The 27,119-nt window shown below is 40.7% G+C and overlaps 1 protein-coding gene across 2 annotated transcripts in view; it reads right to left on the bottom strand.

The window, feature by feature from the left end:
• Positions 1-16,477: 16,477 nt before the first annotated feature.
• Positions 16,478-27,119, bottom strand: part of PARVA (parvin alpha) — a 63,799-nt gene continuing 53,157 nt past the window's right edge. For both annotated transcript variants that reach the window (XM_036384150.2, XM_036384151.2), the window contains exons 10-13: positions 26,877-26,945; positions 25,509-25,610; positions 24,660-24,732; positions 16,478-21,352 (exon numbers count right to left, since the gene is read on the bottom strand). In XM_036384150.2, the coding sequence (XP_036240043.1) occupies positions 21,276-21,352; positions 24,660-24,732; positions 25,509-25,610; positions 26,877-26,945 (321 nt within the window). In that variant the 3' untranslated portion in view covers positions 16,478-21,275. The remainder of the gene's footprint in view (positions 21,353-24,659; positions 24,733-25,508; positions 25,611-26,876; positions 26,946-27,119) is intronic.

Raw genomic sequence — 27,119 nt, 5'->3', positions numbered from 1 at the left:
TGCAGGTGGCCCTGGGTTGTGCTGCCCAACCCCAATTCATGGGGCAAAAGTTCCTTTGCCAACACCTCACCCTCTGCACCCCCTGCACTCCCTGCCCATGGAATGCCTCTGTTTGATCCCTTCATGGAAGCCAAGCTCCTCGTTTTCAAACTGCTGCTCTGCAAGTCATCATTAACTCTGATCTGCAGTTATGTCTCACCTTGGAATGTTCTATCCCAGCATGTGGAGCATTATGGAAGTTACTATTTTTCTAGGGCAGTAAAATCTGCCTCTCAGAAAATCTATGATGAAGATTTATGAAAAAAAATTAGGTGAAGTTTAGTTGATTTTAATTTTCCTGACTCCTCTGGATGGCAGACAGCTGTATTGGCTGCATAACGTATTTTTTAGAGTAAGAAATATATAGCCATCTGTTCAGCTCATAACATTGCGTTAATAGGTATCTCAAATTTCAACTCAAGAAATAAACATTTTAATAAATAACATAACAGCAAGAAACTTGGGTTAACTGATGGACACCTAGCTGTAATAGTAGTGCATCTGTTTGAGTTACTCATTACAGAAATATTCAGGTACAAAGTACTTGGCTAAATTTTTTTTAGCTAAAAAGCATTAAAAAACTGCATTTCCTGGAAGCTTGTGACTGAGACTAGAAAAAAGACCTGGCAAAAAGATCTCCAGGTTTGTGTTGACACTTGGACACGTTCTAGAGAGATGAAAGACCTTTAGTAACCATTTACTCACCCAAGCTTCATGAACTTCTCCTACGGTCTTGGTGGGCCAGGATGACCCTTTAGAGAACCTCACACCCAGCTGGGTTTGGAGGTCAGGCCCCTAACTCTAGAGAAAGAAAAAAGCCCTTGCAAAATACGTGAGTTAAGAGCACCTTCAAATTAATCCCAAAATTGTGCAGCCCCTGTAGGACAATATCCTGCTGAAGTGGTCCCAGTGCAGGCCACAGTCAGCTCAGAGCTTGTTGTGAGAGGTGAGTTAGCACTGGGTGATTGCACTGGGAAACCTTGCACAGGTAAGCATGAAACAACAAAATAAAAGTGTGGTTTGGGGCTTTTTCTTCTTCAAAAGGCTCTTTTTGCTGCACAGTAAAAAGAAGTGCAAAGAGGTCTAACTCCAGGTGTGGTTGCCAAGATGAAGAAAATGTCACCCTCAAGCAGATGGTGCTGCTGATGCAGAAGGTCAGAGACTTGGAAATTCATTTAAACAACCCAAAACAAAAGCAAGGGAATGGTAGAGACAGTCCATTATTATCTTTGAATATTGAAAAGAGGGTTGAGGAAGCAGAGCAGAAAATGAAAGCCAGCTGATCCTTAGATTAGCTGCAGAAAATATATTTGACTTCCTTAATAAGAACTTGAGGGAATCAAAAGCCACCCAAATAAATCCTGGTCAGATCCTTGGACTGACAGGTGCAGATCTCACCTGAGTGTGGGGAACCACAGAGGACACAGCATCACCATAATGAAAGTCTTCACACTAGGTCTCATTGCAGGGATTCCACTTCCCCACCAGCCACCTGGTGCTGGAGGGGGCTGAGTGCCCTGGCTGATGCTCTTCCTGGCCCAAGCTTTAATTTTAGGACTGGGAAGAGCACAGAGCAGCTGACACCTTCTCTGCCATCCCCAGACAGCTTCCAGCTCCAGCTCAGCAGGCTGGTGAATGCCAGCCCTTTGTGGCTAGCACAGGTCAGATGTGACACTGGAGAAGTTACAAGAATATGGCTTTGTGATTTCATAAAGTACCTTCACAGGAACTAATTAGGGGGTAAGTTATTAACGGAGAAACCACCGAGTTATGAATGAGCTGTCAGTGGCTGTGCCAAGCAGCTTGCATCAGCAATTACAGCCCTAAATGTTCTGGGTAAAAGCACACTTAATAGGACCCTTTCAGGGGCTGGGCAGTCTCTGTCACAGGAACAATTTAGTGGTTCCTTTGTCTGTGCCAGCCACAGAAGGGCCTGGAAGATCTGTGATCTCTATTCAACTTCTGTGACATGAATTTGCACCCATCTTTGCTATTCATTAACCACTTCCTTCCCCTCCCCCAGCTTTTTAGCTCTTATGCCTGGGGAGAAAATGTGATTCAGACATATTTTGGAACAGCAAGATCTCCCTGAGTTTGAGCCTAATAGGAGGTTTGTGAATATGAACTGCCCTATTCACTTTGATCAGTACCTTCACTGGTCTCACAACTACAGAACTGCTGATTTTTCAGCAATATACCAAAATTGATTGAATTTTTCGTGTGGGCTTTCCCAGAGACACGGGACTCTACACTTTGTTTGTGTCCTCTGCTGCAATCTCCCAGCAGCAGTTCCTATTTCAGTGGTTTTCCTGGAGGCAGGAATCTGTGGGGTTGTGGTCCCACTCCCTCCACTCAGTCAGGCAGCTGCAGGACTCACCTGTGCCTCAGCCCCTGGTGGTGTGGCCACACAGAGGTGACACCAGGAGCCCACAGCAGAGTGGCAGCTCCTGGCACCCACACCTGCCTCTGGATCTCCAAGGTTGCTCAGAAATGGGTATTCCCACATGAAAACCTGCCAGCCCATCTATCTGCAGGAGGCAAAACCAACCAATAAGCTGTATTTTTTCATTATCTGCTTATCCCTAGAACAGCTTGTCAAAATCCAAGCAGCTTTTAACAGTTGCACAGTAAAACACAAGCATCGACAAGCTTCTGCAAACACACAGCTCCAAACAGAAATAATTCCCAACACAAATAGCCTGCCATAGCTCAGCAGCACACACAGAGTTTGAAAACTCTTGCAAACAGAAAGAGACGTGGCATCTGACTGGAAAGAACAACTTTCTATCTTGGTTTTAAAATGGAGTTGAAAAAAAAACATCTTCCATTTTTATCTGTTCCTTATTAAGAATAACATCAAAAAAACCCCAAAAATATTCATCTTAAAGTTTCCTAAGTAAGAAACTGGCTGTTGGTACAGTATTTCCTATGTGTTAGTATTCAAGTACTTCCAGATTATGATTAAAATATTATGAGCTGCTTTTATGAGAGCTGAAGTCATGTAAGGAGGTTTATATAGGCTATTGCAACCTTCCTATCAACTGCAACTTTGCCTAAGGCTACTGTTTATGCTTTCAGAAAATACTGGAGATATCCAAGGTCTAAGGCACCAGAAAAAAGGAAAAGCAGACAAGCATCTGTCATGCTACATGGAAAATGAATCCTTCTGGCAACTCCTGCCCAGCCCTAGATAAATATGGATTTACAATTAACATCATCAGTGAATCAAGCAGCGTTGTAATTGCTTTTGCAGCTATTCCAAAACTTTCTTCTGCACAGACATAACCTAATTCTAACTTAGTGAGACAGAACAGCTTGACACATTTGTTATCTAAAGACCACTTCAGCCAAAGAACATAATGAAAAAGCATGGGAACTTGACTCAGAAGCAAAGGCTCTTCTTTAATATTGGTTCTAAAAATAAAAAAGCCTCTCCCCCTTACAACTCTCATTATTTCTGATTCTTGAAGGTCTAATTTTGCCCCAAGGACTGCTTCAAAAATACATTCTCTTTGATAGGATTGCTTAATACTGCTCAGTCAAGTGGGATTAGAGCTTTCTGAGGAAAAGAACATATTTCTTATTCATTTTCTTGACTAATTAGCAAAGATTACTTTGGGAAACCTTAGCTGTAGATGTATCACTCAGCTCTTCTTCCCAGTGGGGATTAAGGAGCAGTGTGGAGCAGGGACAGGTAGGTCTGTGACACCAGAGCCCCGTGGAGCCAGGGCTGGGCTCCTCCTGGAGCAGCCAGCAAGGGGCACTGAGCCAGCTGAGCCCAGCCAGCCCTCATCAGGGAGAGCTGAGCTCTCACCTCCTGCACCAGCTGAGGGCAGGGAGTGTCCCTGTGAGCACAGCCCTGGAACTGGGGGCAGGAGGATGAGCTGGGAGGAGCGGACGCCACGGCAGGGTCAGTTCCATGTCCTGTCCTCCCTGTGCTGCGGCTGGACACAGCTCCTGGCGAGAATTCATCAGTTCCTCCACGTTCCTTTCCTGAAACTCAGCGAATTTGTACAGACACACAAAGTAAATAAAAAGAAGGTGCCTGAGTTTGTTCAGCTATGAAGTGTAAGAAGCAAACAAGGACTCTCACTTCTGTGTGGTGCTGGGTTTTCACTGTGTATTGCACCAGCAATACATTCAGGTATTGGCACTTGAAATAAATTCTAGGGAAAATAAAATAAATTCTAGGGAAAATAAAAATAAATTCTAGGGAAATAAATAAGGCAAAATCAGATAATAAACAAAATAAATTCTAAATAAATCAGATAATAAAAATAAATTCTGACAAGACAAAATCAGACCCAGGGGACTGAGTCTACAGATCTCATTAAATCAAAAGCAGAATTGTTGTTGGTATTTATGCTAAATAATGTCTCAGACCTTAAAAAACCTTCATATTGACTTACATTTGTAATTTTTTATTTTATATACCCAGCTGTGTTTAGAGTTCTGTACATAAGACTAGAATAATATTATAACGTTATACAAGATATAATATAACATTATAATATATAATATAATATAATATAATATAATATAATATAATATAATAGCTATGAATAATATAAATGATATGTAGTATACAATATATAATATTTTATATCTATATAATATTATAATAACATTCTACAAGAATAAGACCTGGCCATTGCATTTCCTAAAGTTGACTTGTTGCAGTGTTTTTAGAATCCAGTAGGTGAAACTGTCAGGGTGTGAAGCAGAAGAACAGCGTTAGGAAGAAAGCATGAGCCAAAGCCGAAATGAACTTGCCAGCAGGAGGAGAAAGGGGCTTTTCCTGTTCCTCAGCACCACTGCCCAGCAGCTGAGCTGGGACAGCACCTGCAAAGAGCCACCTCAGGTGTTTGGTGGAGCCACAGGGCTACAGGAGATCTCCTGACTTCTTTGGAAGGCTGAACTTCTAAAATTGATTCTCTGGCTTTCTGGTCTAGCCATGGAAACTGTGGATATCAGACAGATGCTCAGAATTAAAAATACAACACAGATCCTGTAAGAGTTTCTTTTTTTTTTTTTTCCTTGAGAGAGAAAAGTATTCTAGAACAAAATCCCTGCACTTTGTGGCAGACTTTCACTCTGAATTTCTGAAGAAAGAAGGATTTCTTCCTTTGCCTAAGTGTCTGGTCATTACAAACACACTGACAAGTGGTCTTTTCTGTGGAGAGCCATATGCACCAATCTAGGTTACAACAGGATAACATGTTAACATGTCAGGAATTGTCACTTCCTCATGCCCAAAGAACATTTTTCACTTGCTGGCAGAGGTCAGTAGATGCCAAAAAAAAAAAAAAAAGAAAAAAGAAAAAAAGAAAAAAAGAAAAAGAAATAAAAATAAAAATCAAAAGAATCCAGGAACATAATTCTTAAAGCACTGCCAGAGCTTCCATTTAGACAAGAGTAGTTGGGGTTGGGTCTATTACAGCAGGTGATGAAATCCATTCCTCTTCACTTGACAAAATGGGACCTGATCATAGGATTTAACCGCTTGTTTCTCTTTCTTGAAGGTATGTCCTAAAAAAATGGTGTCTGAGCTTGACAGCATTAGTGATATTAATTCTGCCTGACAGTATTTTGGGACTTTTGCAAAGACTCCTCAGCTAGAGCTGAGCTGTAAAGAAATCCTCTTTTTCCCTAAATGCTGCAGAATGTGATGTGTTGCCGTGTCCACGAACTGCAGACACGATTTTTCAACAGCTCCAGGGATTGATGTAACACAGCTGTGACCATGAAGCTTCTGGGAAGCACAGAAGGACCTCTGGGACTCTGCAAGCTTCCCTGACACTTCCAGAGAGGGGGTCTATGTCCAGATTTCTCTCTCAGGGCTAAAACCACCACATCAGGCAGCAAGGACTCTGTGAGGTCTGAAAGATTGCAAGGTAGCATTTTACCTTGCCCCAGAACAGCAGAGGGAGTGTGGAGAGGCTGCTGAGCAAACCCCTCAGCAGCACATCTGCACAAAGAGCATCCAGCAGGGCCAGTGGAGGCACTGGCACAGCTCAGGGTGTGGGGTGTCCCTGCAGGAGCCAGCAGCAATGGGAACAGCACATTTGGCTCTGCTTGGTTGCACACTCACCAGAGATGATGTGAGTGGCCCCAGGTTTGCTGCAGTGGAAGCACAGCTGGCACCTCTGGAGCTCCTGCTGAGCTCTATTCCAGGGAAGGGGCAGCCCCTGCTCCTGACAAGCACCCCTGGCACAGGCTGCTGCTCCCTGGATCTGGAGGAACCAGGCTGAGCAGGAGGAAAGGGCAGGGTTTTGCTGAACATCCTGTGAAACTCACGGGGAGTTAAATGTAGAAGATGTGGATGTTCATAGGAGGCCTTGGCCTCCAAAGATGCTGAAGTATAAATCTAGAGGGCTGTGAACAAACAAAAGCCTAGTTCTTCAATTCTGTCTGGGCAGCCAATTCCTACCAGTACTGGCAGACAGGAGGCCTTTAAGGATGTAGGACAGCAATTCAGATTTCATTAGAGCAGTGACCACCAGAGTCCTACTGCTTCAAGCTCCTGCTTGACTCTGCCTTGGAGGCAGACATTAGGGAATGCCTGACACTGGCAGTGAAGTGGGCATATCTGAAAAATCCAAGTAAATTAGCCATGGTCTGGATGGAAACATGGTGGCAGAGTAATGAAAGGAAATAATTTTATTTCTAGAGATATGGTTGAATGCCTAAACTTCAGTATGTACTTCATTTCAGAAGCTGTAAGCAGTCATGACAGAATAACTAAATCAATCAAAAACTTTTCAAAATGTTTCACTGATAAAAATGTAACTGTCTGGTTCCTTGCTACAACCAGAAACAGATGTAAATAAGAACAGTAATATGATGAATTGTTAATACAAAATCAAGTTAAAACACTAATTAAACCCAAATCTCTATATAGAATGTACATTAGGTTATTTATCTTGCTGGGACAATGTTCTGGCCAGGAGGCAGTTAAACTTTTGTATTTTGAATTTGATCTTGCCTTGTCATGAAACAAATTTGAAAATTCTGTAGGTGGTATCTATTAAAAGACTTCCAGTCTGAAGCACATGGTTAGCACAGGACAAATGTTCTACATTGATATGCGTGAAAGATTTTGCCTCAAAGATTTTCCTTAAATCAGAGCGCTTTAATAAGCACATGTTCTCTATCTCCCCATTGGGAAGCAGGTCCTGTGGTCAGGTAGAGCACTCTGGGCAGTTTCATAGGAAAATGGTTAATGTGCATCACAACAAACTGTCACGCTTTTGGAAAAAGCAGCTCTGCCATGGTGTGTTCTGAATTACAGGCAGGCCTCAAATGGTCTCCAGATGCCAAGTCACCAGTTCAGATATCCCATCTGTCCCAATGTCTCTTGCATTTCTTCAGAAATTTGGGCACATTAAAAAAAGAGGTCTTTTGGTGCCTCTCTTTTCCCTCTCACCCTCCTCCGCCAACATCACCTCCTTTAGGATGTGAAGCCTCCAAATGGCTTTGGGGGCAGCTTTTGCAGAGGAGTCCCAATTTGGATGCTGTTCTGACTCACCACAGTAAAAGAAATCGTTTTTTCTTCTCCTCACACAGTAGGGTCCACTCCTAATTTTGCAATACAGAATCCCTGATCCACGTACATCCCTAATACAACTATCCTGAAGTGAATGAAATTACTTCAAGAACTGTTTTGGCTGTTGATTTGAACACTAAAAAAAAGTGCCTCATCCAGTGAGAAAGTAGAAACTTAACACAAACCTCAGTGTGTTAGACAGCCCTGTCACCACAGCTCTGTGTTTGCTTTTGAATAGGTTCATTATCCACATCCGTTACTTCTAAATCTGGATATTGCATTTGTTACGCAAAAAAGAGAATTGGTTTAACTGCTCGGGACAGGGAGTGCTGAGACAGCTGAGTTCCAGCATATGTTAACAGCCCAACTGCCCTCATTTAAAGAGATATTCAGACCTCTAATAAAATGTTGGTTTCTAAGGGTTTCCTCGCCTAAAGCACACGTAACTACCATGTACCATTGCCATCTAGTGGAAAGGTAAGTAAGGACACAGGTTTTCTCCAGAGCTACCCGTGATGATCTCTGAAGATTATTTTAGCTAATTTGGAAAACCTCTAGGAAGTGTATTGTTGGAGCCCACACATGTCTCAGTGCCTGCCCTGCTCCCAGGGAAATCAATACCTTTCCATTTTTCTTATCTTTTGGTATGATAAGGAGAAGTGTTTGATTGCTGTTAGCAATCTGCTGAGGTTTTTTTTTTTTTCCCTGAAACATGGGAAACTTAGCTTGTTTCCTTATCTTTGATTAAAAGTAATATTAAGTACCTTAACAGAAATAAAGCATGCTAGTGGATACCCAGGGTCGATGAGGATGTATTTCAGAGACAACTGCTATGACAGGAGAGATGGTGGAACAGCAGAAATAGAAATAACACTGCAGTAATGCAGCTTCTCCCTGGCTTGTCTGAAAGAATGAAATTAACGCTGCTTTTCGCCATCCAAAGAGGATGGAAGTTTTGGGAAGGCTGGCAGATTAAGCAGCAAATTGAGGAGCTTCTATACAAAAATTCTAGTCAGGCTGGAAGACTTATTTCTTGTAGCCATTTGTTTAATGACTTTACATCTGCTGTATCATTCAAAGAACTCAGCAGAGCTCAAGTGTTTGACAGCTGCTCTTAAAAAACCCAAGGAGGGTGCACTTTGCTCATCTTCCTCACAGCCTTTAGATAAGGATGAGAAATGTTACACAGACACACTGGAAAGCCTCAAAGGCAAAATACATGATATCTCGTTTTACTAGATTCTTATCATCTGCAGCTCACCCTAAAACTCCCACACATTTGTTTCTTAATGTCCCTCATGCTCCGTTAAACCTCACTACAGCAATGTTCCCATAGGAATGTGGCCACTTGCCAGACTCTCTCATGAACATTTCATTAATCTTCTTGGCTCTCATACAAACTACAAAACATTATTTGTTAGTAATTTAACTGTTTTGCTCCCAAATGTGCCAGAAATGTGATCTTTGCTATGCTTTCATTCAAGAATACACAAGGATAATTATAGAGTAAATGAAAAGAGGTTTTTTTGCATTTAGCAAGATACTGTGCCAAGAAAGGTGAACTGATTACATCTCGTTTCTGGAATTAATTCTCATGCTATCCTAGATGCCAAATCACTCTCAAATGTTAAGATCTAACTGAAACTTAGCAAAGTACATGTTTAGATACAGTTTTATTTCATTGCATTACACAAATATCTCTGACTTCTTTGAATAATTCAGATCATACCATATAATCTACTTATTTCAGAGGATAATTTAACAGAAAATATAATTTCTGTTTTCTAGAAGTCTGGCCTGACCCATGCCCAGTGGTGTTGAGAAAAGACAATTGCTGGCTTTGCAGTAAGGAGGAAGAGTCTTGGAAAGCCTGCAAAGCTTTCAAAGCACACATGACTAAAGAGAAGGAAAGAGATTTAAAGGAGCTTCATCTTCTGCAGAGCAGGGGGAATTAATTCTAGACATGCAAATACACAACTTTTATTTCAGAAAATGGGAAACTTCAGAGTGGGATCTGTGGATAAAGCTGTCCTCAGGTGCATATGACACTGTTAGGAAAGAAGTGGGCTCTATCACTCAGTTTTATGTGGGCTTAAAACCCAACAGTATCACACAGACAGAAATTCAACTCAACTTCAAGTGAGAAGTGGAACATCTTAATTTCCTAAGTTCCATTACCTTCATATGTGTAAACTCCCTGGGTTTTGATTTTTTTTTTTTAAACTAACTTATAAGTAGAGTTAATGCCTCAAATACCATGTTCCCTCTTTAATAAGAGGCCTGTTTTCAACAATGTGCATCCATGGCACTGAATGCAAAGAAATGTGCATCAGCAATGGAGGGCTGAAGAGTAAAGAGAGAAATAAGACTACAGCCATTTACATGGACAGGAACAGAGAATTAAAGGGATGGGGATGAACAACAGCACTTTTATGGATCTGTTTTCTCTTCTGCCTTCTGTAAGTGCACACAAGACACCAAAACACTTGAGAGGTATCCAAGCTCAGGCTCTTTTGAGGTTTTCCCAGTACATTTTGGATTTAATGTTGTTCTGCAGTGTAATGGGCAGAGACATGGAGCCACACTCTTCATGGTGTGCAGGCACTAAACTCCAGTCTGGGAGAGCAGACACGTATGTGACCAGCCAAGAATGAAGCTTTGCCCACAGCCTGATTGCTGGCTCTGAATTTGGATATTTTTCTTAAAACAATCCTCAGGAGAAAAAAGAAGGTATTGCAAAAGTTGTTGTAGGACATGCTGGGTTGTGGCAAGAAGGGATTGATACAGCTCTTTCAATCCTACCTGTAAAATTATAGCAAGAGGATGAGTGAGAGATTGTCCTGAGTGTGTCCATAGAACATGAGAGGCTGATGATGGAAATAAACTCTCTCAGTTGTTACATGCAGCCAGGTGAAGAAACCATTGAGAGCCTTTCATGTGGCCTGGAGAAAAGAAAGAGGAAGGGCATGGTGTTTAAGAACAGTTTGGAGAGAACGGGGGTTTGCTGAAACAAGGGCATGATCAGCTGCATGGTTTTGATTGTTTGGATGTTGGGTTCAGCAGCTGCCTCAACCAGGGAGAAGGGACAGCTAGAAAATGAGGAAGGTGGTAAGGAACCAACAGATGAAGGGAGGTTCGGAAGCTGGGAATTTTTGAAGGGTTACAGTAGTTAGGAAAAATTTGGTACCAAGGCTCATACAAGATCTCAGGAGAGTCAGTCAATCAGGAAATAACCAGTGGCACCCAAGAGAGTACCTGTGGCTCTTAGATGGTGATGGGAGAGCTGCTGCAGCTCTTCTGGCACGGGACTGAGAGCACTCACCTGCAGCACTGTGAGGGTTAAAAGCAGAGCCAGGTCCATGTGGTTTCTGTCCATGGGACCAGCCCAGGGACAAGCACATTTGTCATTTGGAATGAGCATTCCCAGTTTAGCTTTCAACCAGTGGCAAAGCCCAGGCAGAGCAGTGAGATGCCCAACACAAATTTAGGCAAAGCTGTGCTGCTGTACACTCTGAAAGCTGCAGCACTAGGAGTCAATAGAACATAACTGACCTCATTTCTTATTTTGATTTCATAACTAAAAACAACTCCAGGGAACCCTGAGCACAGAGTCTTGCTCAACCCACACCATAATTGGACTGGCTGATTGAACTAGCTGGTTTGCTAAAATTGTGTTCTGATTAAATTGTAAGACCTTTTCTCCAAATGGCAAAGCTCTCCTCCCTGTAATTCCTGAGAGATCTATCCGAGAATTACAATCTAAAGAAGAAGAGAGTGCACAGTGTCAGGCAGCCTCTGTTGTTCCCCTCAGCCAGTTATAAATAAATATAGAATACTAACAGTGCTCTGTACTAGAGAAAGCCATGATCAAGGCCAAGTGTCACAGCCCTCCCTGAAAATAATTGCAGCATGCAATATAATCCCACATGCTCCAGCAATATGTAGTCTAAATAGAGATGAACAGCATAGAACTGGATTGTGGGTGGTGGAATTGTACCAGACCTTGGGAATTTTATGTTAATTAAAAAATGCTGATTAATACAGAATGGTGAGTTTTAATAAGCCTGTAATAAAAGTGAAATTGAGTTTGAATAACAGGTGTGTCTTGATTCCTTGAAACAAATCTTCTGATTTTTAGTTGGGGAAATTAATCTAGTGGAAAATTTTGTCTGGCTTAAGAGAGCAGTTTTCTGTTGGTGTTTCATTCCCCCTGCCAGAGGTCTGCCTGGGTAACTGAGCCATTGGGAGAGAAGTCTTGGAAGCAGTAGAAGTTCACGGGCTTGACACCAAAATTACGGGGTGAGGTTGTGTCACACTGGAGGAGAGAACAGAGGATCACAAGACTTCTGGAGTTAAAGTGTTGAAGACCCAGCAGCACAGGATAGTTCAGCTTAAATTCCTGTAAGTGCTCAGAAGGAAAATTACAGGTTTGCTGAGAAATATTTTAATGAAGGTGCTGGGACTGTTGTGCCCACCAAGATCCATCCTCTTTCTCACATCAGAATCCAAATGCTTCTTCCCCCTTCTAGTGGCACAACTAAACATTCCTTGAGTACAAAGGGAAGGAGAGCCCTGGATCTTTTCCATTTCTGACCACGCATGGTAACAGGAACATCCTGAGGTATGATGCAGATTTCCTTGTACAAATATCCCCAAAGGAGGGAGAGGTGACTCTGAGAAATTTGCCCATTATTGTCAAATCATCACATCATTCTCTGCACCCTGGTGTAGATCCACAATGCTTGATAGATTATATAAAGGAGCTCTACCCAATAGAGGGACATGACTATAAGCATAAAGAAGGAATCTAGACAGGTTTGGCGTGGAGGGATAGAATGTAAGAAAATAAAGATAGTGCAGAAGGTAATCTCACCTTTGAGGAGCTGCAGCTGTACTAACCACCAAAGATTAGGAACAGGCCTGCCCTTAACAGGCCACAGCTCTGTCCAATAAGAGGATGAGTGCCACAAAAAAGTGGGTTAGCTGGTTGAAAGAGATGCAGTTTGTTGGCTGGGTGATGAGAGAGTTGGAGTTTGTTGGTTGTGCTGTGAGGAGATGCCCATGAGAAATCACCAAGAAGGTATGGAACTTTTGTAATAAGATAACAACAGTTTGGTGTATCCAGCTTCAACCAGTGATGGCATAAGAAATCCACTGTAGCAAAGGACATGTGAAAAGCAATGGAATTGCTAGTTATCAGCAATGGAATTTCAAAAGTTAATGCTCAAAACTTCCAGCTGAGGAATACACATATCCCTGAAATGCAGCATAACTGTTTGCAGTATTAGTAGATAAATCTGTGCCCTAACTCTGCCTCCTACCACCTGGGTAGCTTTCTACAGTGATTGGGAATTGAAGAATGTAACAAATTCACTGCCACACTACCTTGTCTGGCACAGGAGGACAGTGGTCCCTCCAAGACAGAAAAACCTCTGGGTCTGGACACGGAGCTCTGGCTAAATGAAGCCGAGTCTGCTACGTGCCTTTAATTTCCTCGCCTTGATGAAAGTTTAATGTCACCACTTAGGCATTGAGAAGGTGAGTTAGGGCTTCATCAGGACTAACTGGCAGCAGGCAGAGCTGAGGGCAGATCTCCATTAAGTGCTCTAAGCCACTGGAACTAAACTGTGGCACTGCAGAGTCTGGGAATAGTGGTCCCCATGCAAGTCTTCATTTCAGAGCACCTCAAACTCAGCCTCTTTTAAAACCTGACCTTTTCCCTCCAGCTCTTCCCTTCATGCTCCAGGTAACCTGGAACCTGCCGAAGCAGAAACCCAACTTATTAGTCACCAGACAGCTGGTGGCACACAGAGCCCACTCCTGATTAATTTACCACTCTGGGTTAGTTTGTGTCCAGCTGGCCCACCCTTCCTGCCTCACACGAGCATGCTGCAAACTACAAAGTGATCACAGCAACACTCATTACTCTGTTTCCCCTGCAGCCTCTCTCCCCTTTATTCTGTGCTGTTTCTTTAGATTCTCAGTGGAGCCATCCCACCCCACCGCAATCTCCAAGAGCCTGCTTCCCATCTGCATTCAGAACCCCTAAAGTGCCATGAGGAAATCTTACTTACTTTGTGATAAGTAGGTAAGATTCAGGCTTTGATTTCTGTCAGGATTAGAGAGGGGTGGTTTTGTTTCCTTGGTTTTATTTTGATTCTTTTGAACTTGTGTTAATATAATTAGTATCACTTCTGTTTTGACAGTACTCTAAGCAGTGGCTCAGATTACCCTCCCTGCAATTTAAATTTGAGTTTAATTGATTTTAATATTGCTTTATAAAGAGAAGGCACAATGACCCAAATAGAAATACTAACAAGTATACTGATCAAATCCTTACATTTTATCGTGAAGAAAGAAAAGAAAAAATCTCAGGCAGCAAAATTAGGAAAATCACAATGGGAAGTGCCACGTTAAGACTGTACTTCTATTGAAATTCTAACCACCACAAATTTGTTTTCCGTTTATCTGAATTAAGACTGGAAATATTTTCCCAATGTACTAGAATTCTAAATTATTTTTTTCTTTGTTCTTACAGTTTGCAAAGCAAACAATCCAACCAGATTAATTCTAATACTTTAACAGTCTGTCAAATACAGCAGCTCTGTCACTTACCTTTCAGGCTACTGCATTCATAGGAATCTTTTTTTTTGTAGCATTATCTCATATAAATACACATGTAAGTTTAGCACAAACCATAAAAATGTGTTGTACACTTCAGCTAATCTAGTATCTTTCATTTCTAAGGAGGATTTGGGTGGAGGCCAAGTTAATTAAAACCAGAATAGAACTGGGTTCTATTCACATGAGTCATATACCTCTGACTCACAATAGAGTCTGTGCAGCTAATGGGTTAATTTGTCCTGATAACAGAAAAAAATAAGCTGGAGGTTATGACTGTTTGGAGTGAGTGCTGGTTTCAGACAGTAGATGTACAAGGTTTTTATGCCATTGAGAACACAGACCTGCTCTAATGATGTCCTTTCTGTCTATTCAAGTGCTGTAACAAACAGTTCAGAAAGATCTGGAGGTACAGAAGGCTCAGAAACGCAGGACTGACGCCTTCAAAGCTCTATTATTGTAACAATATGCACATGGAAGTGTTTAAGTTACTGTCACAGAGAGGGAAGTCTCAGCCACATGCAAGCAGCTTGCAATGCTGGCAAGAGGCTGATGGCCCAGCAGCACTTCAAGGGGAAGGATTCCTCCCCCAGGCACCTGGGAAATCCACACACTTCCTTACCTGAGTGCTGAACACCCACCTCTCCATCACAGAAATGTGGAAATCTGCTAAGCTAGCAGCCTTCCTGCCTCCTCTGGTCCCTGGGCACTGGCACCCACCCCAGCCTCACTGGTCACTTTTTAGCTCCTTGTTTTACACCACAACTTAAGGGCAGAAAGGTACAGAAAGGGGCACTCGGTCCCTAATCCACACCTATTGCTCCTGTCATGAGATAGAGGAGCTCACAGCACAGAATTCCCTCCTGCATTCCTGCAGGACTGTGAGCCTTTCAAGACAAGTACTTTATCACCTTTCCTGTATTCAGTATATCATCACATATATATTATGCAGAGTGCTGGCAAAGAGGAGTGAAAGCAGAAGCTCAGCAGGAACTTTGCAGTGAAACAGAGGCAAGACAGAGGTCAGTCTGTTTTCTCTTCAAAACATGTTTGGGAATTTTAACAGCTTTTGATTGACTGAAATACAGAAGCAGGCCTTACAGGAGGCCCAGAAGACAGGTTCTTCCCCCAAATCCTTTTCCACCTTTTCAACAGCTTAATCACCAGCTATGCTCCCTCTTCTGCTCTCCTTCTGTCTCAGTTAATGTGGAGTTACTCTACACACTGAGCTTAGGCATTAACAGTGCCCCTCCAACAATAGTAAAAACACCATTTCTCCTTCATTTCATACTGCAGGATTCTAAAGAGGAGGAAGAGTAACTCCCATGGCTGCAGAAGGGTATTAAAGCCAGATCTTCTGCTTTCTGTGTGAACAGCAATGAAAAGATTGAGGTAGCCAGACCGTGACCTTTGTGTTGCACTGCAATGTTTGAAGAAGAGCAAGTCTTGTTCTTCAGGACAAAACCCACAAAATTCAGGACAAAAGCTCCAAGTGCCTATGGTGGGGGTTGAGAATGTGGATCCTAAGCAAGCAGAATTGCTTCTATCCAGCCCTGATAAAACTGGGATTGAAGACTGGCATTAAAACTCACCCTGTCTTTAGTGCTCCCCGTTGATTAGGCAGCTCTGCTTGGTGGTTTGAGCTTTACAAGCAGACCTAAAGATCAAACACCTGCTTCTGGACTCCAGCCAGTAATTCAGTGGCTATAAATGTCAATCTGGAGCACTTTAGATGCCTATATTTTGGACTGGTTCCAAGCTCTGCATTGAAGCTCCTGCATTAAAGGGTAGCAACAATAACACGCTTATAAAAAAAATAGATCTCAAAATCTTCCTAAATGCAATTATTTTCTGACACAGACATTATGATTTCAATGTTTTGCTAACATTTTGTTAGATTCAAAATTAACAAAATTGCTCTGCAGAGAATTGCATTATATCCAGCTGGGATATCCCCACTGAAGTGCTCAGCACCACAAAGTTAAAAGTAAAGGTGTTCTTGGCTACTTTGAGTCAAAGACAGCATTTTCCTGACCTGCTGCTGTTAATCATTTCAAACACATGTTTACATGATTGCTTTTGCCAACCCCCGTTCAGCTGTCACCAGCCCCCACAGAATATAATAATAAACACCTTGCACACCCACAAAGGGGTTACTGCAAGAGGGTTGGGTGCATGGAGAGGTCTGGAAGTTTTGAGAACACAAAACACACAGCCTCCTTAATTTTTCGTCAGACAACTCATCCTTCGACCCAACAACAACATGCAGGGTTGATTTTCAGGTGCAAATTTTATTGTGAATCATAACAAAAGGTTTCAGGAAAAGCACAGGAAAAAAAAATCTGCAAGAGTGTGTCTTTTACTTACAGAGTACATATATTCTGTGAAAGCTACTAACTCTGCAGTTGAAGGCAATGCAGCTTAATTTTAACTAATAATTATTTTCAGATACATGTTTAGCAAATTTTGAAAATATTCTTTTTTCTCAGTTAGTTTGATATTGAAATTGAGGACCAAATGTTTCAATGACTCTATTATTGTTGCAGTGTGCACGGTATTAAATTGTTAGACAGAAAAGAAAGTCTCATTATTGCAGAAACAATCTCACAGAAAATATTTTCAGAATACATAAAATTAGCCCTTGTAAATGTTGAATGACTCAAACCTCTTTGGAAAAATCTGTGGATACTGAGGTATGCCTAATTTAAAAAATTTGGTGGTGCTATGTCAATTTTTCATGTGACAAATCAAAGTAAAATATCTTCATGCAAGCTAATTGTAACTTTTTACAAAGGATTTCTTCAGTCTGTAATTGTACCTTGACTGTGAAGAGAAAGCCCACACTAATTCTTACAATAAAATGACAAAAGTCATACATGTAACAGCATAAAAATCTTGCAAGAGGTCTTCAAGGCACTGTTTTCTCTTTGGATGCTTGGCCATTGATGAAGGTTGTTTTGAGAGGAAGACAAGAATAACAAAAACAAGACCTAAGGCTGGCATCTAGTATATTAAATATCACATATATCTTTATCTAATGAAATAAACTTCTAAAAGCCATTCTGCTTTACAACACTGCAGCTTGCAGTAAGGTGTCTGCTAAAATAATCTGAAACATTAATTTCAAACCATACTTCCAGAATAAAAAGTAAGAACAAAAGCCAACCAATACCCCAATCATCATGGTCTGTTTGAATGCAACCATCCCCCAGCACTGCAATGCTCTCTAGGAGAGGCTCTGGTGATTTCCTGCCACGATTCACTGCAGTGGATTAGGACCTTATCCAGCTCCTGCTGGTCCACTTGAACTCCTGAGCTATGGAGCTGCAAGGGCTGCTACCCTCTGTAACATGGAGCTGCTCCTGACTAGGAAATGTAAAGAACTGCATTCTGCAGTCAGCACATTTAATAGGAAACTTGGTTCGCCTGGACTCCATCAGAAATACAGAGCAATCCAATTCTGGGCTTTATGAGCGTGTCTTGGGTAAAATTATGCAAAGGTTCCTTTTTATAGGACTTGTTCTTTATGACAAATAACAGCCAGTCAGCTGAGAAAGAAATCTGAAAGGAGCTGACCTCAAGATATTAGGATTTTAGGTAATTGTTTTGACAACAGCTTATTGACACACTATGAAAAATCAGTAGCTCCTCTTTAAAAAAAACCCCAAACAGTAAGTTCTGTGTGGTTGAAAGAGCACGCCAGGATCCATCAAGAGGGAAAGGATGCCCCTCTCCAGCCACAGAAGAAACCTAGATACTCTACTGCTGGATGCAATGGATGAATCAGAAGTCACAGAAAATGGTTCTTTTGGGGGGTTTCACAATGCCCCAGCAGCAGCAACGGTTACTGCTTGATTGCCACTCAAGGCAGGCCAAGAATTGGCCACTTTTTGGTGGGCCCAGCTGCCTGTGAGGTTTGTGTGACACAGCACAGAGACAGGCACGTTGGTCTGGTGGGTGGGATCCCAAAACCATCATGAGACCCTCAGGCAGGGCCTTGGATCTACCCCAGCTGGCTTTAGGATCCAAAGTGCTGAGACAGCAGCCTTGAGACCACAGGCTCCCTCTGGGACCAGGAGAGGAACTGGCCTCTCCAGGTGGCTGCTCATGTCTCACATGAGCTCAATCAATTGATTTGGGTCCACTTGATCATTTTAAGTAATTATAAATAAATCTGGGATTGGCTAAAATTTAAACAACTTCTATCTTGATATAAACAGTGAGGAGAATTCTGCTTTCAGCAGTATGTCAGGGTGCATTGCTGTGTATCAAGAATAAAAGAAATGTAGGTGTGGCAGAATTTGGCCCAGATAACTTTGCTCTTCCCTGAAGGAAAGGGCTGGCCTACACCAAGTGCTGAAAAGCAAGCTGTCTACAGTAGTATTCTATATTTCTCTTATATTCTGATTCAAAGCAATAAATATTAGATATAATCTCTATATTGGATTAATCTCTATATTGGATTTCGTATTTATCTGATAGCTATTTAAATCTACACTGTCAAAAATATAAGCAGTGACCCACTCCTACATGGCAGCATATACTATTTGTGTGTAACTGTTAAAACTATCACATGGATCTATATTTACAAGGGCACTGTTGTTTATATAGCAGATTTTCATTTACATAAATTCTTACCATGGGATAGATAATTGTGGAAAGGTTGGATATTGTTTAAATGCTTCTACAGTTCTGCATAATTGCATTTCAACATGAGGATTTAATAATTCTGTCTCAGTTTGATGTTTTATAAGGATGGAAATGGAGCTTGACAGATAAATCTCCAATAATGTTATACCCATATAGTACAAGAAATACTTATTTCCAAGTCCAGGCAAAGAAAACTGTTTCAGTGTTCACTTTACCCATATAAACCTCCTCTTTAAAGAAAGTGCACTCCTGAAAACAAAGGCTTTCAAAATCCTTCAGCACTGCTGAAATGTAGAAGTGTTGCAGCTGAGCATGGTCTGCAGAAAAAACATCATTTGTTTTTTAATTAGCTATTACGATTACTACTAGGTGTGCAAACGAAAAACTTGCATGTTAAACATTAAAATAAACTGAAATTGATGCTGATATATACATGAGAAGTTCTGTCTCAGTTTGCTCAAAAAAAGTTTGGTTCATTCCTATTGTTTAGCTTCTCAAATACTAAAGCTATAATGAAAATGTCCATTTTTATTGAGGTCAAAATGTCCAGCTATTTCTCCCTGTAAAGGGGAAATAACTGTTGTTTTCTGTACCTCTAATTTCAGAAACTCAGTTAAAAACACACAGGTAAGAAAATATTTTAACGAAGATATTTAGAGTGCTTCTTACTCAGATATTCTTAATCAGATAATTTCTGAGATCAGAGAACACTCAGGCATTGTCCTTTGAATTGAATATTGACTTTCCCTTGAAAAAGTTCATATTATTTCTCAGGAAAATAATTTTGGAGCCCCCCAGCAGAAGTCAGTACCCCCTTTTTACCAAATATCAGCTGGCGTTTAGCAAAGACAGAAAATCATTGCTGGAGTTCCCTCTGTGCTGATGTTGTACTGGAAAGCTCTATGTAAAAGAAAAAAAGCCCTGGAAAGTGGAAAGATGTAATGCTTTACATCATGAGTAACACCCAGCTGTTACCAAGTGTCCCTGCCAGCTCTGCCTTTCTGCTGGTGACAATTCAAGCACTGCCCCATTGCTTCTCCTTGACCTGAGCCAGCTCTGCTCTACCTGCAGGGCTGTTAACAACTCTCCTTACTGCACTAAGCACTCCCAAGATTTCTGAAGAGTTATCAAGGAATTTCAGCCTGAGGAATTTTTTTCCTGACTTTCCCAAGAAAGCTCTTTGTTTCAGAAGTGATGCAGGCAGCCTCCAGCAGCTTCCTCTGGAAGCACAACTGGAGCTTGGTACCAGTCTAAGGGAGGAATCAACTCCCGTTTCCCTTTTGTGTCTTTGTTAAAGCTAAAACCAAACAAATAACAGCTCAATTGGTGGTAATTCAATTTAAAAAATCTTTGTAGCCATGTAAAATCACCAAAGAACTTTACACTCTAATGGAATCTTTGCAGATGGAAGTAGTTTTGACCATTTCTAGAAAATGAATCTTATTTCTTCGTGTTGAACATTATGCAGTTCATTATGACGAACATACATTCATCATAAAATCAATCAAAGGGACAATTCTAAATTCTATTTAGCAATGAATCTAAACTTGCAATCTGATAATCCTGTGATTAAACTGCCAAAATAAAAACAAGCCATTCTTCTACTTTTTAAATGATGTAATAATACAAATATTATAGAAAAGCTGTATTATACAAGTGTGTCTTCCTGAAAAGTGTTCTTTGCAAAAAAGATCTCTTCCTTGAACAAAAACAAGTGACAAGCTGCAAAGTGTGGTTCTGTGGAATGCTCAATAGCACATATTGAAGCAGAGTATCACATCATAGTAAGTCTGAAGGAATGAGTAGCCACTTCAGTTTGTACCCATAAAATTAAAGGCTAGTAATAGCACTGGAACTATATATTCAGCAGGTTAAGTTTCTTCTTCTTAGCTGTCATGTGAACAAGTGTATTTAACTGTTTCTCCCCATGCACATTCCTCACAATTAGAATGGAACTGTCTTATCATGGATAGAAAATATTCTTCCCCTTCCCAGATTAAAAAAAAGATATATGTAAAAAAATAATTAGGTACTCAGTACAGAATATTCCTATGATTGGCTCCAAAGGCTGATTTGAATCAAACTTACTAATTTTTTTTCATTGTTTCTTCACCTATTAAAAACAGTGTGAAGACAAGAATGTCTCCCAGACAAGACTGAATTATCCCAGAATGAAGACATGAATTCTCCCAGAAAATACCCAGATACCTTCCCCCAAACCCTTTTTTCTGTATAAGTTATATTAGTTTTAAATCTACTGTGAAAATAGTAGTGCCAGAATAATCAACTAATAACCAAAAATTCTTCAGCTAAATGGTTTTGTTCCTTTTAGGATAGAGATGCAGAGGAATACTGATGGAAGATAGGCTAGTTATGATGTTTTCTTTGTCAACACTCCTTTGTGACTCAAATCAATTCTTCACTCCACATTCCTGTATTTGGAAAACAGATTGTACAGTACTCTCAGTGTAGACTTCAAGTCACAATTTACAATATCTAGAAAAAAGACAAGGGAAGACAAATTAGTAACTTCATTAGCTCCAAATGTTTTCCAGAAAAAAAGTGCCCATTCTCTATTCCTCTCCTTTGCTCACATTGATAACCATGAACATTAGATCACAAGGATAGCAAAAAAAGAGTAGAAATATCAATAAAGCACAAATTTCAAACTGGCAACTCAAAATTTGGTGTTTTAAGGGATACAAATAGCTCTTGCTGCTGATGATGAAATGTAGCCAAGCTCAGATGCTCCTGAGTCAAAGTGTGCCCAGGATTACACATACTTGTATGACTTCATCTTCAGACAGTTGTGGCTGGAAAGTAATGATTTTGAAAAAAAGTCATCAGGCAGTAACCAATGGAAGCTTCCTCTTATGTAAGAATTGTAGGACTTGGCACACTCTGGACTGCAACATCCTTCAGTAGGCCCAATTGCAGCAGGATAGCTAGAGGCAAGTTTAAATTTTCCAGAGGATCTAAAGAAGCTAGGTATACGAGTGCTCCTTGAACAAACATCTGAACATTCTTTGAGTTAGCTGACATTCATGGCTGAATCAGTCCTCAGAAACTCAACATCTAAAGTAAAGGATTTATATGAAACAAAAAGCTAATGAATACCTTCTGTTTCAAAGAGCAGTTCTTGAGAAAGTCAATATTATTTCACAAGAAATCTATAAAACAAACTGACAAGTACTACTGCAGCAGTCTACACCAGTGCTTTAGTCAAACAGGGATTCAGAATTGCCCCAGAAAGAGCTGAGTGGAATCAGAATTGTCCTATCTCTTTCTGCTGAATGCATAGGAACTCAAATTCCTAACTGTAGTTCTTGGAATTGCCCAAAACCTCCAAGTGAGCCCAGTAAATGGTGTATTGTAGTCACCAGAGTTTAGCCATGATATTTATCAACTCTGATGTTTCTCACAGATTGTGAAGGGTCACACTTTAAATAATTAATCCAATCAAACCTATGCCTGGTGTCCTAAAGTGTGCCAGCTAAAGATATTGAATTTACATCCATGGACAAAGGGTGGAAACACTCAAGTCTAGATTTTATTCTGGGCCTTAGTCATATAACCAGAGCCAGCATTGGTTTGTGGCTCTATAAATCAGATGAAAAATGTTTGGTATAAAATGAAGAGGAAATGCCAAAAGCTGCAGGAAGGGTGCATTGCCCCCACAAGATCCCACTGCAATCTGTAATTCTGTTTGCATGCAACACTGGAAGTTTCCTCTTTCAGGCCAGCAGCAAGGTGCAGAATTACTTTTTTTCCCAAATACAGAACTTCTATTATTAAGTAACTTTGTTAGGTCTTTGCAAAGACACCACCGCAAAAAAGATACCACCACCACAATAAAATCCCACAGAAGGGCTCAAAGTAAAAGAAGAACACTCACAGAGAAAGATGGGCTATTTCCACTGCTACAGGGGTTTGACCAACACATGTAACATTTTATTGGTTGCAAGTTTCTAAAAGAGAAACTTGAGTTTGGCTTTGATGTACACATTGCAAGGAACTCTGAAAAAGCTCAAACTGCAAATGAATTCATTATAGATTCAGCAAATTAATGTTCCAGCCATTTTTAAAGTAAAAGGTCACAGAAAGCTTTTTAAGACCTTTTTGATTATATTGCAAATAACCCAAATAAACTGTTGACCCCATAAAAATCATTGGTTTTCATACTCATTTATTTAACTGCATTCTTTTTTTTTCCCACTAAATATGTTTTTCATATTCTAAAGCACTTTTCAGCATATTTTTTCCTCAAGGACCTCAAAGAAACAGTGTAGGAATTCAAAGAGTATTTAGTGTACACATTTAGGGTAAGATCCTTTTCAATACTCTTTTGCTCACTGGAAATTTTAAGTATGGGCATTGTGCCCAGTGTAACAACACATAAAACAGATGTGTTTTTCCATTCACTTTGGGCAGGAAGTTTCATATTAAGCATTTCAATAATTGCACAAGAAATGTCTTATATATGCTGAAATATCCTTATGGCTTGATTTATACTGGAAAAATTAGCTGTCCCCTAGAGAAATAAATACCTGAAAAATTAAATGCCATAAGAATTTTAAACCATCCATGGGGAGTAAGGGATCACAGATACTCTGTGTTTTACTTGGATCCCTCGATTTCACTGTTTCCTCATTCTCACTTTGACTCTTTCAGACATAAAGGCTTGTGATACACTCACCAGTGGTACAGCTAAGCATGACTGTGGATAAGGGTTCAACCAGTCAAAAGAAGTAAAAAAGCCAGGCTGGGTAGGTGCAGATTTAATGCACAGGTTCGATCCTGAGATGCATTATTTTGTGTGTGTGTGTGTGTGTCTGTGGCTGTTATAACCTGGAAGTTGGGAGGGATGGAAAAAACCCTGAATGGAGCAGAACCTGATTCAGCAAGCAGTGCCTGAATCTCCCAAGAGTTCTGACTGTTAGAAGCAGCACTCTCACATGAGCTTATGTCAGCTCCTCAGGGAATGACAACCCAATATTGTGGCAGGAAAAGGCTGTGAGCACCATGGAATGTAAGTCTGAAATTGGTCTTGAAAAGACACAGCTATGTTGATTTTTGTGGCAGGTAACCAGCAGGAGCCCAGATACCATTCCTGGTGGGAAGAGGGGAGGAGAAGCTGCACACCCAGCTCCTGCATGGTAAGAAGTGGTAACTCCTCACAGGAGGAGCTACAAGAGATACCCATTGCCCTGGTGACTCAAGGGCTCTGTCTCCAGCCTGAAAAGCTGGATTTAAACACTGTATGTGTATGAACAAAGAGGAGTGGAATCCCAATGCTCCCAAAGTCAGCAGCAAAACCTTTATCCTCCCTGAAGCACATTCTACTGTCAGTCCCCAGCTCTACAACTAATTTAAATATGCATTATTAGGTCCTGCATGCAAAGGCAGGTATGTGAACATTAGAAATTCTACTTCCACAACATCTCCTTCGTTTGTGAAGATCTTATAAATTCCTGGAATACTCAAGGTTTAGCGTGAAAATGTGAGATGGAGGAAAAAGGAGCAATTGGAGCAACTGACATCTGCCAGTGACACCAATCACAACTGTTTTCTCTTTCTTTCAGGGAATATTGGAGTATTACTGCATGTGTTTGCCAATGAAAAAAAGAAGCATTACAACCTTTGAAAAAGTGCATTTAAAATACAGAGTTCCTTGAGCACTACAAAATGTACCTTCCCTTTTACTGCTGGATTAACTTTACCTTCACTTAGCCACACTGTAACCTTGTAAGATCTGGAGCCCACACAAATTTTTAAGGAGATACAAAAAAGGTAGAATAGTTACCTTCTGGTCTTGGCTTTGGCTTTTCCAATCCACCATCCTGCATTAGCTCAAACGCAAAGGATACATTGACGACCTGGAAATACAACAGAGGCAGTCACTCTTGTGAACTCTGTACAGTGCAAATAGTCAGGACAAGATATATTTAAAGCTGCAGACCCAGATATTCAAAAGGAAAAAATAGTCAGGGGTCTGTAGATCTAGCCTTTGGAATCCAGACAATCCATTGTTTTGCTGTTTCTGGGTGATGGTGGTTGCAGAAAGATAAAGGTAATTGAAAGTTAACATGAACTAACACAACCCTTAATAAAATTACTCACAAGTAAGCACAGCCCACTTCCTACAAGTTCAAAAATTGGAACATGATGGCCCCTGAAGTGCTCTTGTCTTGAACAGACAGATGAATTGCCTGGATGGCTACAGACACTGATGTAATGTTGGTCTTAAATTGACACATCGTACATATGTGCCTTCATGCTTCCAAAACCCTTTAAACCTTTCCAACATTAAATTCTTGGATTTTGGACACACAAAAAAACCAATTCTGTCATCAGTGCCTGTGTGTAATCCTATATATGTTAATGAACAGTAGGTCTTGTATAATGAAAGCACCACACAATGGCTAACAAAATCTGTTAATGCATGCTAACCACCCCATCATTAATACAATTTTCTGTTTCATTCCAACTAAGTATTAATACTGATTTTTAAAAATACTTGAAAATGGTTAGCAGTACGGTCCTTTCTGGACTTCAGCTATTAGCATCAAACTTATGCACAAAAGTTTGTGTTATCCTTCTACATTTAGACATATTTATATTTTTTTTTAACAGAAAAATGAAATTTAGTTACCTTTTGCTCAAAACTATCAGGAGTCAAGAAAAAGCTGTGCAGGGGAACAAAATAGCCTTCCAGGAGACCCATTAGCAGGACTAAGTACACTCCATCTGCAAACTGTGAAAAAAACCCAAACATTTCTCAGTACACTTTCTGAAAAATAGTTCACTGTTTTTCTTATTCTTATTTCTTATTTGACAATGGAGTCCTGGAACAGATTTGCCCAGGGAACTGGATGCCTCACCCCTGGAACTGACCAAGGCTGGATGGGGCTCTGAGCAAGCTGGACCAGTGGAGGTGTTTCTGCAGGAGGAGTGGAACTGGATGATCTTTAAGGTCCCCTCTAACCCAAACCATTCCATGTTTCTGTGGTTTTGTCACAGGCCTCTCACTTCGACCTGAGTGACATCAGGTCTATGGGTCTATCAATCCATCACCTTCCTGAGGCAGGTGATTTTCTTTCAGCTGATGGAAATACAACCTCTCATTTCAGGGAATGCTGTTTCAGATAAATGCTTAAGGAGTTTCTAGGTACATTTGAATATTTTCCCCCAAGGTAAATGATGCAATGAGCAGAAATAGGGAATGCCCTTTTGAAAGCCTTTACACATGATTTCCATCTAAATCTTAATTTTACCTTTGAAAAATCTCTATCAGCTTGGTAGGTGTGTAAATAAAGCAGAGATTCTTAATAACATGAACCAAGACATAAAATAAAGCCTGATCTGAAGACACCTGGGGTTTTTTGATAGTGCAGATCCCATTCCTTCCTGCCTGACCCCATAATTTTCTTATGATAACTGCTACAATTGTTCACATGGGGAGGTATTAATACAGCAGGATTAAGCTTTTCTTTTAGCTTCTTTTCAGCCAATTTAGCAGCTGAGAACAAGACAGAAGAGCATGCAGCACATTATTTCTGTGGTGCAATCAAGCCTGCAGCCCAGCTGTACAGCTGCCTGTACACTTGAGCAGCTTTGCTCTGGAGAATCCTGAATTCCCCTTGAATGGAGGCTTTGTGATCCCATGTGCTTGTGCAAAGGTAGGCAGGAAACAACTGCTCAGCCTGGTACTGGAGCAAACCAAGTGCACACAATCCCTTCCTGACCAAAACAAGCAGGTCCTCCTTGCAGCACTTGGCAGCACGCAGAAGGAAGCATTTGGTAATTATTTTTTATGCTAATGGAAGTACAAAGCTGTTTAAGATGCTTGATTGGTGAGGGTCTTCTTTGTAAGTATTTAGAAATGAAGGGTTTCCTGCTGAAATAACATCTTAAAGCTCATTCAATAATAATTCAGTGAAATTTCTGGATAAAGCTGAGGGCACAGTGCATAACATAGTGCAACTACCTCTCCCCTTTAAGAAAGGCTATAAAATCCTACCTGTGTATCCAGTTCAGTCACCTCTAAATTCAATTTATTCAGATGCTTGTTCACAAAGGTGATGAGAGTCTGAAATATGAAAACACTGCAATGAAGGCCTATTCAGCAGGGCAGCAGCTCAACACCAGCAGTATGAGCTCCACTCAGAAGAGAATCTGCGTGAGTGAAGAGACTGCAACACAATCTCCAAATTTTGAAATTGAAATGTGACATTAAAATTGTGTCACATTTCACATTCTTATT

The sequence above is a fragment of the Molothrus ater genome, chromosome 6 (genome assembly GCF_012460135.2).
Source record: "Molothrus ater isolate BHLD 08-10-18 breed brown headed cowbird chromosome 6, BPBGC_Mater_1.1, whole genome shotgun sequence".
Lineage (NCBI taxonomy): Eukaryota > Metazoa > Chordata > Aves > Passeriformes > Icteridae > Molothrus > Molothrus ater.
The sequence above is the reverse complement of the archived record's forward strand: the minus strand, read 5'-3'. Positions and strand labels throughout refer to the sequence as shown.